Source organism: Sus scrofa, chromosome 6 (genome assembly GCF_000003025.6).
Source record: "Sus scrofa isolate TJ Tabasco breed Duroc chromosome 6, Sscrofa11.1, whole genome shotgun sequence".
Taxonomy (NCBI): Eukaryota; Metazoa; Chordata; class Mammalia; order Artiodactyla; family Suidae; genus Sus; species Sus scrofa.
In genome coordinates, this window is record NC_010448.4 from 17,147,970 (window position 1) to 17,164,300 (window position 16,331).

Consider the following 16,331-nt stretch of genomic DNA (forward strand, 5'->3'; position numbering starts at 1 on the left):
ACCGCCGCCTGGACACCGCTTCATGCATGTGAGATGGTTGTAGGAGCAGCAGTCTCCTGACCTCTGGATTGCAGCCACAGGACTATGACCTTGAAACCAGGGAGGGGGAGGGGCTCCTTTCTATTCCTCCAGCACAGCCAGTGATCTTTATAAACCCTTAATTCCCCATATTATATCCTCTTCTGCTCAAAATACCTACAGCGGTCTCTGTTTCTTGCAGGGAGCCCTAACTGACACAGCTTCAGACTCATCCAGCAGATACTTACCTGAATCCTTTACCACAGAAACAGCACATCACGCCCTTGCTCAGAATTCAGTGGTCCCCTGTTTCCAAAGAATAAAATCTCAAGTCCTCAGCAAAACATAACCCTTTTTGAACCATCTCCTACAGCAGGAAGCAGCATCCTGTCAAGGGCCAGATAGTGAGTCTTTCACGCTTTGCAGACCATATGGTCTCTGTCACAAATGCTTAACTCTGCCGTTACAGCATGAAAGGAGCCACAGAGGATATGTAAATGAGCATAGCTGGATTCCAATAAAATCTTATTTACAAAAAGAGGTGGTCAAGAGACTAAGAAGACAAGACACAGACTGGAAGAAAATGTTTGCAAAAGACCTATCTGATAAAGGGCTGTTATCCAAAATATACAAAGACGTCTTAAAACTCAACAATAAGGAGTTCCTGTCGTGGCTCAGTGGTTAACAAATCCGACTAGGAACCATGAGGTTGCGGGTTCGGTCCCTGCCCTTGCTCAGTGGGTTAATGATCCGGCGTTGCTGTGAGGTGTGGTGCAGGTTGCAGACGTGGCTCGGATCCCGTGTTGCTGTGGCTCTGGTGTAGGCTGGTGGCTATGGCTCCGATTAGACCCCTAGCCTGGGAATCTCCATATGCCGCAGGAGCGGCCCAAGAAATAGCAAAAAGACAAAAAAAAAAAACAAAAAACAAAAAAAGAAACTCAACAATAAGAAAAGGAAAAAAACCTGATTAAAAAAATGGGCAAAAGATATGAACAGACACCTCCCCAAGGAATATGTACGGACGGTAAATAAGTACATGAAAAGGGACCCTTTAGCATGTGTCATCAGGGAAATGCAAATGAGGTTCCAGTACGAGCTCTTTAGAACAGCCAAAATCTGGAACACCACCAACACCAAATGCTAGCAAGGATGCCATGCAACAGGAATGTGCGGTCATCGCTGGTGGGAGTGTAAAATGGTCCAGCCACTTTGGCAACTTCTTACAAAACTACACATACTCTTACCCTCTTCCCATACAGCCTAGTGATCACTCACTCTCCATGGTATTTACCAAAGGAGTTGAAAACATGTCCACAGAAACACCTGCACGGGGATGTTTATAGCAGCTTCAATCACGGCTGTCAAAACTTACAAACCACCAAAATGTCCTTCAGTGGGTGAACGGGTAAATAAACTGTGGTATGTCCAGATAATGGAATATTATTCAGTGCTAAAAAAACAAATGAGCCAGCAAGTCATGGGAAGACATGGAGGAATCTTCGATGCATAACACTAAGTGAAAGGAGACAATGTGAGCAACAGCCTTTAGGATTCCAGTTACATGACATTCTAGAAAAGGCAGACACTAAGAGGACTGGTGGGTGCCAGGCATTAGCGGGGAGGGCGGGATGAAGAGACAGAGCACCGGAGACTGGGGGGCAGTGAAACTGCCCCATACTAGACTGTCGTGATGGGTGTCTGTCATTGTGCATCTGTCCAAAGCTATAATGTGTACAACACCAAGAGCGAACCCTGATATAAACTATGGATTTGGGGGATAAAGTCCTTCATTATCTTTTAGGACAAGGATGTATCAATGTAGATTCAATGACTGTAACAAAATGTACCACTCTAGCTTGGGATGCTGATAGTGGGGGAGGCTGTGTGTATGTGGGGGCAGGTAGTATATGGGGAAATATCCATACCTTCTGCTCAGTTTTGTTTTTTGTTTTTTCAGGGCCTCATCTGTGGTATATGGTAATTCCCAAGCTAGTGGTCAAATCAGAGCTGCAGCTGCCGACCTTCACTACAGCCCCAGCAATGCCAGATCTGAGCCACATCTGTGATCTACACCGCAGCTTGCAGCAACACCAGATCCTTAATCCACTGAACAAGGTAATGGATAGAACCCGGGTCCTCATGGATATTAGTCAGGTTCCTAGCCTGCTAAACCACAAAAAGAGCTCCCGGTTTTGCTGTGAACCTAATAATTGCCTTTTTTTTTTTTTTTTTTTTTTTTGTATTGTGTCTTTTTAGGGACGCACTTGCGGCATATGGAGGTTCCCAGGCTAGAGGTCAAATCAGAGCTACACGTGCCGGCCTACACCACAGCAACACCAGATCCGAGCCACGTCTGCGACCTACACCACAGCTCATGGCAACATTGGATCCTTAACCCACTAAGCAGGGCCAGGGATCAAACCCACAACCTCATGGTTGCTAGTTGTATTCGTTTCTGCTGTGCCACGATAGGAACTCCCTAATAATTGCTCTTAAAAAAAAAAAAAAAAAAAAAAGAGCAAAACATGGAGTTCCCATTGTGGTGCAGTGGAAACGAATCTGACTAGGAATCATGAGGTTGCAGGTTCAATCCCTGACCTCGCTCAGCGGGTTAAGAATCCGGCGTTGCCAGGAGCTGTGGTGTAGATCACAGATGTGGCTCAGATCCTGCGTTGCTGTGGCTGTGGTATAGGCCAGCAGCTGTAGCTCCAATTCGATCCCTAGCCTGGGAACCTCCATAGGTCACAAGTACAGCCCTAAAAATAAAATTAAAAAAAAAAAAACAGCAGAACAAACAAAACCCTACAGGTGCAGCCTGGATTTGACCTGCAAACCATGGTTTGCTATCATCCTGAACATCTCATGGGTCAGCATTACCATTACCACTCATGTGTCCTCAAATTTGCCGAGGTCTCTTATTCTCAACTGCCTTTGCCCATGCTGTTCCCCCCGCCGGAGTGACTTCCCTCACCCTCACCCTCACTTCACTTCTCGGGTCTGCAAACGCCTCCCAAGTACACCTCAAACGTGTGAGGTCCCCCCCACCCCACCTCCCAGCAGGATTCAGGAAAACTCTCCACTTCCTTCCGCTCAGACGCACACTCCCCACACTAGGGGGCCATGGCACTAAATGGAATTGTCCTTTGTGTATCTGTCTCCTATTAGATGCCAGTTCCTTGATGTCAGGGGCCACGATGTCTCATCATGTTCTCACCGCAACCTAGCTCAGCTCCTGCCATTCACGCAGGTGGAACGAAGACAGCCTCCAACTGCAGCCTTACTTTCTCCTAGTTCCTGAGAAGTTCCTCACCTGCTTTCTGGCACACACCCATCTCTCTAGGCTTGTGCAGAAGACATGCCAATAAAGACCAATGAAATAAACAGATCTCGATAAGCATACCATAATGCGTAATGCCTAATTTTAATTGGCATGGAATTAATCAATTAATGCATAAATGAATGTGTCATTCATCTCCAGGATGACTTTTCCACGTCTGGCTTTAAGGACACAGGGGGGCTCGTGTCCACAGTTTTAACCCTATTCCTTACACACCACCTGTTCCAAAGGGAGCCCCACAAGCTCCTTGTGTGCAGGGACAGGGTCTCAATTATCACGAATGAATTACGAATTACAGGTGTTGCTTTTCTTTTCTTTTTTTTTTCTTTGGCCACACCCACGGCACGTGGAAGCTCCCTGGCAAGGGATCCAACCCACGTCACAGAAGTAACCCAAGCTGCTGCAGTGACAGTGACGGATGCTTAACCGGCTGCGCCACAGCGTAACCCCCCAAAGGTTCTTTTCTTCCTCCTTTCTTTGCTCCAGCGTCTGCAATGAGGTTACAGCTAGATTTTAAGTAAAAGCTATTGGGTGGGAGGCCTGAATGGAAACTGCAAAGATGCTTGCTTCAGTGTCAGGGTGGATGGGGTGACATCTCCACATAATTACAGTGCCTGATCAAGTAGCCTTTGGTCATCTCAGTGGAAGGAGAGGTGGCAGTGGCCGACAATGAGAGGGAGGGGCCCAATGCCCGAAGGCTCAGTTCCCGCCCACCCCTGGCTCCCCGTGAGGCTCTGCTTCCCAATCCTGCTGGCCCTCCCAGGACTCGCAGCAGCGTTCCCAGCAGTGTTCCCAGCAGCCTCACGCCTGGTTAAGTTTATTTTTCTTTCCTTTCTGGGCTAGGCTGTCTGCAGACACAGCTGATGAGCTATTTAGAGCTCACCAGAGACCTTGGGCCTTTGTACGTCTCTGAGACTACTGCTCTTTTAAATCTCCAGAGGTCACTAATGCCAAGGCAAGGGAGTCAATAAATCTGACATGTTTTCATCACAACAGGATAAAAAGGGAAAGAGGAAAGGAGGGTGGATGAAAACTCTATCATAGGAGGGTCTGAAATTCACACATGTAAAAAGAATCACAGGGGCAAAGTTCCTGATGTAGCTCAGCAGGTTAAGGACCCGACGTTGTCTCCCTGAGGATTCGGGTTCAATCCCTGGCCTCACTCAGTGGGTAAAGGATCCAGCGTGGCTGTGGCTGTGGCTGGCAGCTACAGCTCCAATTTGGCCCCTAGCCCAGGAACTTCCTCCATCTGCCAACAGTACGGCTGTTTAAAAAAAAAAAAAAAAAAAAAAAAAATTTAAAAAAGGAGTTCCCACTGTGGTGCAGTGGAATCATTGGTGTCTCTAGAGCACTGCAACATAGGTTTGCTCCCCAGCCTGGCACAGTGGGTTGCATATCTGGAGTTGCTGCACCATACACTGCAACTGCAGCTTGGATCTGATCCCTGGCCCAGGAACTCCATATGCCGCGGGGCAGCCAAAAAAAGAAAAATAGCAACAACAAAAAAGAAGCACATGGGAGCTTGATAAAATGCAAATTCTGACCAACACTGGCCAATGTGGACAGCTGACGGGGGAAAGAGGCCTCCAGCCCTTCACAACACACACACACAATAACGCACACACACACATATACTCTTACAGTAAACATGTACATAATACATAATAAAGAAAAGTATTTAAGTCCCTCTATAAAGCTTCTTAACTAAGATTCCTTTCACAGTTTTAAGACCTATTAATAAAAAATTCTATGAACCAAAAGCAAATTCAATGCATTCTTCCACTTGTTGGTCCTGTCAACTTAAAAAAAAGTACTTCGTGAGAGTTGTACATTAAATTTGATTTGGGGCAAAGTCAGGACTATAGCCCAGGAGGCAGCATTTCGGATAGCTCTGAAAAACCACTCCCACGAGGCAGGGGGAAAGTCAGTGTACATGGGATTTTGGTCAAGGGGGAGGTACATGCAACCAAGCACACACTTTGCAGAAGGTCGCTGCTGCCAGCCTCATGAAGGTTACTGCTAGTCACGAGCAGATGTCACCACGAAGGACTTCATCACTCTTCTAGATGTGAAGAGATATAAGAACCGGGCTCAGAAAATCTTCTCCAGAAAATTCTAACTATCTGAAGACCTGTTCTGCCCGTTCTCCCGGGGGCACCGAATGCCTCAGTCCTGATCCTCACCCTGAGCCCTTGCAGGGGGTGTTGAGAGTCGGCGGCTGCAGCCGCTCATGATTCAGTCCATGTAGAGGCAGATGGCAAGTGCCCGTCTCCAGGTCACAGGACCACTGCCCTACATGACTGTGGAAAATCTACAGATTCTAGATGGAGGAGCTCGTTTTTCCAAGCAGAAGAGCTCTTAAAGCTGTGCTTGGAGCGGCAGCAACACTCACAGGCAGGCCTATGGGTTGACTTCCTTACCTAAGCTCCCTGATTTCATGTGATAGCTGGAGAGGGGGAAAGAAAAACCACAGCTGATGAGCAATCAATCAGCAAACCACAGAGGCGTTCCGTCCACCTTCATCCAGAGTTTCCAGACCATTTCTTTTTTTTTTTTTTTTTTTTTTTTTTTTTTGTCTTTTTGCCTTTTCTAGGGCCGCTCCCACGGCATATGGAGGTTCCCAGGCTAGGGGTCGAATCAGCTATAGCCACCGGCCTACGCCACAGCCATAGCAACGAGGGATCCGAGCCGCGTGTGCAACCGACGCCACAGCTCACGGGAACACCGGATCCTTAACCCACTGAGCAAGGCCAGGGATCGAACCCACAAGCTCATGGTTCCTAGTCGGATTCGTTAACCACTGCGCCACAATGGGAACTCCTCCCAACCATTTCTAACTTAGCGGTCACTCTGAAGAGAGCTGCCAGTACCCGCATGGATGCCCTCTGCCGGGTTCTCTTCCCTCCACGTTCGCCTGCCTCCCTGCCGGCTTCTCTAGGTCACCACTCAGCAGCCCTGCGCTGTCAGCACTAGGAGACTGTACCGAACCACTGGGTGATGGCCCAGAGTCCCGCTGCGAACTCCCGCCTGCTCTCTCCTCCGTCCTTCCCTCTCCACACACCGATCTCTTCTCTCTGGGCTGCCAAGGCTCTCAGAGTTTCACACACACCACATATGCCATGGCGGCGGTGAACTCGCGGTGCAAAGCAGATGCCATGCATCTGGCAAGAAGGTGATGTGGGCGCGATACGGGGACCGCATGAGAGCTGCAAAACCTGAATTGACTTAGGCTCCCTTCCCAAGCCGGCCCTCATTCCAGCAAAATAAAATAAACAGCGGGGGGTTATTAAAGGGCGTGGTGGGTCCCTTCTGTGCCAACTAGCTCATGCTGTCCCCGGGGGCTCCATAACACACTGGAACAAGGAACACTGACTGAGGACACAGGGCAGGACAGCACACGAACAGACAGGGCCCTGGGCACACCACATAATGGTCCCCATGCCACGCCAGACACCACGTGGTGTTAGACCAGCCCTTCTCCTGCCACCAAATCAGTGCTCTTCTGACATGTTATCTGGCAGTGACCAGCTTTCCTCTGGAGCCCCTGCCCAAGGCCCAAACTAAATTCTCCCACCTGAGATTCTGAATGACCAAGGCAGCGAGACTGACAAGGCCAGCGTGGAGCATCGTCTTAGAACCACTGGCTTTACAGATAAGCTGGGCAGAGGAGAAATGAGAGGGGGTTATTGAGCCCAGAGAAACCCTGAGTTCTGAAACGTATCCGCCTCAATGGCCGACAACAATTTCTCCAACCTAACTAACACTTCTGCTGTTCGGTTCACCCAGGTAGGTGGATGAGACTTTTTGTGTTGTGACATAGACCCTGCAAACAAAGGCATATATTAAATATATACTCAGCCAAAAAAAAGAATAATAAAATGAACACCCAGGGACCCATCACCTGGGCTAAGAAATAATACTGCCAGTAGCCAGAAGCTTTCATGTGCTTTGTCCTCAATAAATCCCCCAGAAACGTTCTCCTGAATTCAGAGGTAATTGTGCCCTTCCATTTTTTATAGTTTTACCGCCTACGAAGGTATCCATTAAAAAAACATGGTTTCACTTTTCCTTTTTAAACTTTATATAAATGACATCATACCATACATTTTTTTTTTCTGCAATCTGCTTCTCTTGTTTCATGTTATGTTCATGAGACCCACCATACTGGTGTGACTGCCTCGCCCCCATTTTTGCTATGGGACAGTGTTTCACTGCAGGACTATACAACAGTGTATGATATTAACTTTTTCTTTCTTGAACCAGTCTCGCTGCCTAGATACTATCCTGGTCCGCCTGCTCACAAATGTATGCCTATGAATCGTGGGTGGCGCTCTGTGCTGGCTTCACGTGGCAGCCCAGGTGGTAAAAGCCCTGGAGATGTTTTACCACCGGAGGGTCCTGAGAGAGGGAGCAAGTCTCACGACGGCGCGGGGGGTGGGGGGTGGGGTGCGGGCTTGGCACGCACACGGTGGCTTTGCTGAGTGAACTTGGGTAGATGAACCCTTAACATAAAACCCGCAGACGGTTTCAGTTCTGGGGCTTTATAAAGCAGGGGAAGGAGAGGAAAAGCCTGCTTCAACATCGCAATCTTCACCTTCTCGGGCACGTCAGACCACCTTTGATCATGGGGGATCGCACCCAAGTCCAAGAAAAACCTACCCTTCAGACAGTGAAAGCTAAATATTTAGTCTGGGAGGCGGCAGGCAGAAGCCCATCATTCTCTCGGCCACAGGAAACCAAGGACAGCAGAGGACTGTCCGCGAATCCTTCAGGTTGGATTCATCCCCATTCATCACGACCTACGGTCTCCTGGCCGGGAATGCTTCAGGGATGCCGGCCCGCCCAGGTTTGGGGCTGGGGAAATGGGGCGCAAAAGACAGTCTCCAGAGGCCACCTTGGCCACCGTCACCAAGCACTGCCAGGGTGCAGGGCCCTCAGGCTGACCTAACTCATCTCGGTTAATTCCTGCAATGACCCTGCGAGGCGGGCGACAGCCTCATTTTACAACTGAAAAAACCGAGAAGTTCAATGATTTGCCCAACATCATACGGCAAGTAAACGACAAGCCAGGATTCCATCAACATCTTTTTTCCCCCCTTTTCTTTTTAGGGCCAGCAGCACATGGAAGTTCTTTTTACACCAGCAGCACATGGAAGTTCCTAGGCCAGGGGTGGAAATGGAGCTGCAGGTGTTAGCCTAGGACACAGCCACAGCGATGCCAGATCTGAGCGGCATCTGTGACCTATATTCTAGCTTGTGGCAACACTGGATCCTTAACCTACAGCCTGAGGCCAGGGGTTGAACCTGCATCCTCATGGACACCATGTAAGGTTCTTAACCCACTGAGCCATAATGGGATCTGATTCCAAAGTCCTACACCCATCTAGTTGACTACTCTGCTACCACCTGTGTCAACAATGACTTTCATAAAGGCAGCAGCAATGGGGAGGGGGGTTCTTAGGGATGCACAAGACCCCACTTTGGGGTGATCCTTCCAAAAATGTTTGCTGCTGAATGCTTTCAGTGGGTAAAAACTCACGAGCCATGGGTGCAAAATGCTGCAGTAGCTGGGCAGACGGAAGAAGACTCCCACGTGGCTTAAACTACCTAGAGGGCATTTTGCCCACCAATAATTAATGAGCACTGAATGTCTGCTATGTGTTACGGGCACAAAAACCATCTGATTTTCTGTTGTAATCCAGCTGCTATGTAACAGTCAAGAATCCTCAACCCAAACAAGAAAAGAAGGGATATCCGGATGTGTGATTTCAAGGTCTATCAACTCAAGAACTTCAGAGAGCAACAAACAGGTCACCAACTAAGTCTAAACCAGTTAAGACGTGAACTCTGCCTTCCAGCGCCAAATGAAGTGGCATCCGTTGTGCGTGACACCAACTTTCCAAGTCAGCTAAAGACCAGAGCTCAGAAGGCACTGGGCTCGCAGAGTGAAGGGTGGGCTGTTCCTCTCCCACAGCCACTTGCCGCCACGGAGGAGACTTTGCTGTGGTTTTGGGCACCACGCATGCCTCTGTTGATACGGGATTTGTCCTCAGCTCGTGAAACGCAACTATTTATCCCAACTTGTAAGTCATGTAGCAAGTCACAGAGAAGAGTGACTAGACTGCAGGATATGAGGTAAGACCTTTGCAGAGGCTTGGAGAAAAGACAAAAGGAAAATGGCACCTCTGCTTCTAATGACACTATAGACAAAAGATCCAAACACCCAACTCTCTTGTTCCTGGTGCCTGTCAGGCACTAATACCTCACTCACAAACCCTCAAAACAACCAAATCCAGAGAGGCTGAAGGCTATCCTCAGAGGGATCTTTCCAGATGCTGTGGATATTGGCTCTTAAAGCATTATTTCTCCCACCCGCAAAATTTGTTTGGGAACATTTTTACCAGCTATTCTCCACAGAGAATGGTTTAAAACTACATTCCATATGATTCTATTCCTTAAAATGTCCAAAAAAATCTGAGGAATTTGTACATTACAATAAATAATAAAACAGGCTCCCAAACCCCTCCCCGTCTCTCTCATACACTTAAAACTATTCCCCTGCCCCCTGCCGGGGTGCTCAGCCGCTGTGGAAATAAGTTTGCACCATTAACACAGGAATATGATGGGATGATCAGTAAATGAAATTCAGTCACGTGGTATCTTACAACAGGTATAATATAGCTGAGACCCTGAGCACCGGAGGTCTTAACACACACTCCAAAGGGGATCACGGATCACCGCCACGGACAGAAATTTTCATGTACAAAGAACCACTGCTCTAAGTGTTCCCACATGCATCCTGGAAGGCAAACTGCGGCCGTTGTACCTGATGCATAAAAAAGCGTCCGGCTCTGCTCCCTCAGCCAAGTAACCAAGTGAGTCAGTCCCAGTCCTGTCAAGGAACCCTTGGCCCTTTCGAGAATTCTGAGTTTTGTATTCCCCTCTGCACCCACTTAACATACTCCTGAGTCTCATATAAGTTGGTTATCAGCTCTCTGGAAACTTCCACCAGTTTCTAACATCAACTGTGCCTCGCCACTTCCCAGTGTGTTTTCAAGGGCTCTAACCAACTTCCCAGCGCCTCATCATCCTCATCATTGGCAGCTGGTGGACTGGGGGTGTGGGGTGGGGGTCTTACCGGGATCTCCCACCGAAGCAGTTTGTGCTGGGGGGCTGGTGCCGGTTCTCTGTGGCGACAGCTGTCCCGCTGGATTCTCTGGAAGGCGGCTGTGGGCCTAGAAAAGAGATCAATCCATCACAGGAAAGGACAGAAACGCTGAGCAGCCCACACCTCTGTCTGAGAAGGAGGCAGAGGGAGAGCGCTCACTGCAGCTTTAGAGCTACCCTCCCTGGTGGGAGACGGAGAGTCCAGCAAGCCGCAGCCACCGGCGTGAGAAGCGGGGAGGTCTGACTGGGGCCTCGGAACAGAGGAGGCGCAAACCTGGGAAGCAGCTCTTCTCTGAGACCTTCGAGAATGTCCAAGGCACTTCCTCGCTTGCTGCCTTACACATTAAATGAATTGGGCCACACCACGTGAGACAGAGGACAGGGGCTGGCCGTGCGATGGGGGCAAGGAAGCAGGGCATCTCTCTGCGTCGCAGCCAGAGAGCTTTTAAAAAGTGGAAATCAGATCTGATCCAAATCATCTTCAAGCCACATCCAACTGAGCGAGCGAGGCCAGGGATTAAACCCACATCTTCATGGATACTAGTTGGGTTCTTAACCTGTTGAGTCACAAGGGAACTCTGTTGCTGCTTCTTAGGATGAGGTTCAAAATCCCTCAGGGCTGTGTGGTTGGAGCTGACCTGCCTCTGTGGCCTCACCCCCACCACTATCCTTCTTGCTCCCCATGAGCCAAGCACCCTGGCTGCCTCTGGACTCACTGCAGGACCCCCTCCCACTTCAGAGCTTTTAATCCTCTTCACCCCACAGCCCCACCCTGGCCTGTCTAAACCCCTCGTACTCCAGTGGGTCTCAGCTTCCTCAGAGAAAGCTTCCCTTGCCCCCGAGTTTAGGTGAGATCCCTCCAAAGTACAGGAATCTCATGCCACCGAGGACTATTTTCTTCACAGCTTTTGTCACAGTTACAGTTAAAGAATTATTAGTGCATTTACTCACTTAATGTCCAGTGTGCCCTGCCCCCACCAAATAGATTCAAAACTCTAGGGAGTAAAAACCACGTGAATTTTGCCCTTGCCATCTGGTTGGCACCTGATCCAAGAGCTAAGGTCTAAGAGTCGCTCAATCATGGCTAGAGGTGCTGAATGAGTGAATGGTGCGTGTTTTTCTAGATGCACCAGAAGTACACTGAGCACCATACAAGCCCAGCTGAGGGAGGACTCTCAGCAGTCAAGCTCCATCCAATCTCAGATTCCACCCAAATGCCCTTCTCGAAATAGAATTCAAATCTCACCCCCTGAAGCTACGGCAAGCCTGTATGGGGCCTGGAAAGCACCACGGTTACATCACATTTAACGAGAAAAATTATGGAGAAAGCCAACCCATTTCAGACCTCAGACTTCATGAAATAATTTCCTGCTAAATCTAAAGGTGACTAACTTCAGACGAGATGAAAAGGAAAAAAAAGGCCCACATTCAGGACAGAGCAAGAGACACGCTCCAATTTCCCTGCGTCTTGCCTGGTTTTTGCTAGTGTGACTCTGAGACACACAGTTACCCTTTCCCAACCAAGACTGTCCCACAAAAGCCACTCTCCAGCTCCCTGGGAAGTTTAATTGCATTGGGAAGAAGAGAACGGGCCCAAGTAACATTTTATAAAGATGTTTTACTTTCCAAAGTCCATGTGGGATGAAATGACGTTTGCTCTCCAACCAAACAACACCACGCTTACAAAGACGTGACATTTTTTTTGGTCCTTTATCAGAAAACGGTCCTTAAGAAAGCATATCAGGATGTGGATCCGCGATGCTGAGCAGAGTCAGGGTGTGCTGAGCAGTACCCACACCCAGATACCTGCTAGAGAACCCGGCCCTGGGCACCTTCTCCGGCTGCCTGGCCCACCCCGCCCCACCCATCCCGGCACAGCCCTGGGGAGCAGGGCGGCACTCACCGTCTGTCACAGCACTGCCATTAGGCACGCTTCCCAGATCAACAGTCGGCCCGTCCAGGAAAATTGTCAGCTCACCACCCGAGACAACGCCGCCTTTGTTCTCGGTCTGCAGGTTCAGGGTCAGCTGCGTGTTCTCCACTGTGGGACACAAAAAGCAACACGGATGGACAAAAGCAAACACGCACCAAGTTAAGATTCTCTAAGTTATAAGCCCTCGCTTCACCCACTCTGGCTTCCCTAATAACATCATTCTGCATCTTCACGCTTGTCTTATGGGCACAGAAGGAAAAAAAAGGGGGGGCAGAGGAAAATGCCTAGTTGTCATCGCTGTGTTAGGCCAGTGGGAAAGGCTGTACGCTTTTTTTTTTTTTTCCCTAACATTTCATATCCTTAGGCTAGCTAGGTAACACTATAGACTATATCACTTTTTTACGTGTTTGCTTATACCTGCAGGGCTGTAAGGAGAGAAGAAGAGAGAAGGATGGCAGGGAGAGGAAGATCTTAGTTACAAGCAGCACCTCCACCCCACCCGTACAAGGAATGGTGGCAAAGCAGAACCGAAAACCAGCTAGGAGACCCTGTGGAAAAGCCATCAGGTGTCATCTCTAGATAAAGGATGGCAGGGACTTATTCTTATTGATGGTAAAGAGGTGTTTTTTTAATTTTCAATCCTGTACTGTTGCACTTGGAAAAAAGGGGGAAAAAACTTTCAAACAACAGAAGTTCAATTAGGGCAAGTCACCCCACAGTTACATGGTCCTGAGTTGTGATCCCATAAGGAGAGACTAGTCTAGTCGACACCGGCACTGTGACTGGGGTGAGAAGGCAGCTCAGGGTCCCCTGGTCCCTGGAACACGAGGCAGATGCAGCTCCGTGGGCAAACAAGCAGAAGCACAAACCCGAGGCGGACTGCAAAGCACTGCATACCCCAACCCTGCCCCCCAGCCTGGCCGCTGCGAATGGCTTCCACCCAGTTACCGCTCAGGACTACAGCCTCCAGCTCAGGGCCGTGCAATAATTACCAAGAAAGAGTAGTGGATCTGAGGATTTCCAAAGAGCATGCAGTCCTTCCACGGCTCCCCACATCTTACGAAGCCAGACCAGGAAAGTGGCCCATGTTCCAACCTCCCTCCCCACCCACACTACCCATCCGACCGCCACTCCATTTTATCTCTTGGTCGCTACTGTATTATTATAAGCTGGTTTTCTCAAACAAGGCAGGCTATGTATAAACAACTATCTCCATAAGAATTTCTTAGAGACAACCTCCCCTTACCAAAAAAGTTTGCCTTGCATCTCTCTAAGAAACAGACACAGATCTTTAAGAACTTAGAAGAAAAAAAAAAAAAAAGTCTTAGAGTTCCTGTTGTGGCTCAGTGGGTTCAGGACCCGACAGAGTCTCCGTGAGGATGCAGGTTCGATCCCTGGCCTCACTCAGTGGGTTAAGGATCCACTGTTGCTGCTAGCTATAGTGTAGGTCACAGATGTGGCTCAGATCTGGTGTTGCTGTGGCTGTGGTGTAGGCTGGTAGCTGCTCTCTAATTCGATCCCTGGCCTGGGAACTTTCATATGCCACAGGTGCAGCCATAAAAAGAAAAGAAAAAAGTCTCAATCAATTCAAGGATCTACTGTAATAAGGTAGAAACCAGTCATCCTTCATATTTTCAAGCTCTCCAAGCATCTCTCTCTCTCCCCTTAATCTTTCATTCCCGTAGTAGATCTCTCCAAATCCTTCTGAGTCTGTTTTCAGTAAGTTTCACTCAGGGGCTTGGTGAGCTTCAAATATTTCTATAAAATAACACCTTTAACCTGAGAACTAGCTCCTTCCAAAGTCCCAGCGAGAAGGAAAGACCTGAGGCCTTTCAAATGGCAGTACCACTCACCAGCCAGGAAGATAAGCCACCTTGGAAGTGGGTCCCCCAGCCCCGGTCGAGCTTTCTCATGACTGCAGCCCAGCCAATGTATTGGGTGCAACCTCACGGAAGATCCCAGGCCAGAATGACTGCCCAGCTGAGCTGCTCCCAAGACCTGATCCACTGAAACTATGAGACAGATTTTTTTAAGTCAAGAAGCATCTCCCTACTCTACCATGCCGAGATCCAGGGCTTAAGTCCCTAGCAGGTAGTTGAGCACAGAAGTTGAGGGCAGGTACCAGTCAGGTAGACAGGATTCAAATCTCAGTTCTATCTAGCAGCTAAATGGGATCACACAAATCACTGAGCACTGGTCTCTCCACCTCCAAAACAGGAGCAGTAAGAACGTATTTTTCAGAGAATACTTATAAAAAATTAAAGAGCACCTATAAGTTCCTGATAGGCTGCCTTTTTTTTTTTTTTTTTTTTTGGCCATGCCTATGGGAGTTCCCAGGCCAGGGATTGAACCCATGCCACAGCAGTGACCACATCAGATCCTTAACCTGCTAGGCCACCAGGGAACTCCTATGCTATTGGTTTTCTTACCCCTCACTGACTCTCCTGTTTTGAGGCCGAGGAGTCCCAATCTCTCTTGGCCTAACTCGCTCACTGTACACTTGCTCTTTTCTTGACCTTTCTAAGCCTTTTTCAGGTTTTGGCAACAAACTCCAAGGTCAGCCACATACCCATCACAAGGATGAATAATCCTCTTGCCTTGCTTCTAGGACACGTTCTAAAGATGCCCTGCACACCACTATCAGAAACATGCTAAGATGAGAATTCTACAAGGATTCCTTGCGTTCCTTCTTGTATCTCAAAAGCTATCACTTTACAAGTGAAGTGTGGGCGCCTCTTCCCCTCCTTCCTGAGGGAGAGATGATACTATTCCACAGGAAGCTAGAGGAGCCCAAGGCCTCTTGCTGCTAATTTCAACCTCCTGACAGCCACTCTGCTATGGTCCTCGAACAAAGCCATGGGCAGAGCCCCGTTTTTCTCTCCATGGTCTCTTCTCAAGGCTCCAGCACAGCCTCTTCTGTCTGGTTTACCATCCCATCATGTCCAGCAAAGTCATTATCTGCATGCAGGCTAAGAAGGGACCTTGTGGGAGTTCCCATCATGGCTCAGCGGAAACGAACCCGACTGGTATCCATGAGGATGCCGGTTCGATCCCTGGTCTTGCTCAGTGGGTTGGGGATCTGGTGTTGCCATGAGCCATCGTGTAGGTTGCAGATGCAGCTCGGATCCCACATTGCTGTGGCTGTAGCTCCGATTTAACCCCTAGCCTGGGAATGTCCATATGCCGTGAGTGTGGCCCTAAAAAGCCCAGGAAAAAAACAAACAACCAAAAAAAAGAAGTTACCTTGTGACTCTTTGAGACACAAGTGACCTTCAAAAAGAGCCAGTGAGGAGGAAGCTCTTTTTCCTTTAAACTAAACTTTTGTGAACATAGCCCTCCACTCTGCTATTTACTAAAAAGACAGACCGTTAAGAGAGACTTCTGGCCATCACTGTCAGGACCAAGTGATCCAACTGAGCATCACTAAGAGCAAGACAACCCAACACCCATGTGCCTCCTGACGGGATACAGGACGAAGGACACAGCATCATGTTTAAAGACTTTTTGCTAAAAGCATTTAACTTGAATCCAATCAAGGCTCTAAACCTCCTTTCCAGTTTACACGAAGTCAAGGGATAAAGGAACAAACTCAGGGATACCATGAGGAAGCAATCACACTAGTCCAGAATATGGAACATCTGCATGGGAATTATCCCAGGCTCCTCGAAAAGGCAATGCCATGAAATCCATTTAAAATGGGGAGGTGAGAAGAAGAACCTTCCAGAGTGGGTGGGAAGAAGACTCTTCCAGATTTAAAAGAACTTAACGACCCAATGAATTCTGACTAAACCTTGGTTTGAAAAATATGTTCTTGGGACAATGGAAGAACTCTGCATCCAGACTGGATGTTCAATGATGCCTGGAATTACCGGTGGT

At 48.6% G+C, this 16,331-nt stretch overlaps 1 protein-coding gene across 5 annotated transcripts in view; it reads right to left on the reverse strand.

The window, feature by feature from the left end:
• The window catches only part of WWP2 (WW domain containing E3 ubiquitin protein ligase 2), a 159,203-nt gene that overhangs the window by 79,190 nt on the left and 63,682 nt on the right, over positions 1–16,331 (reverse strand). For all 5 annotated transcript variants that reach the window (XM_021093861.1, XM_021093864.1, XM_021093862.1 and 2 more), the window contains exons 5-6: positions 12,426–12,563; positions 10,494–10,590 (exon numbers count right to left, since the gene is read on the reverse strand). In XM_021093861.1, the coding sequence (XP_020949520.1) occupies positions 10,494–10,590; positions 12,426–12,563 (235 nt within the window). The remainder of the gene's footprint in view (positions 1–10,493; positions 10,591–12,425; positions 12,564–16,331) is intronic.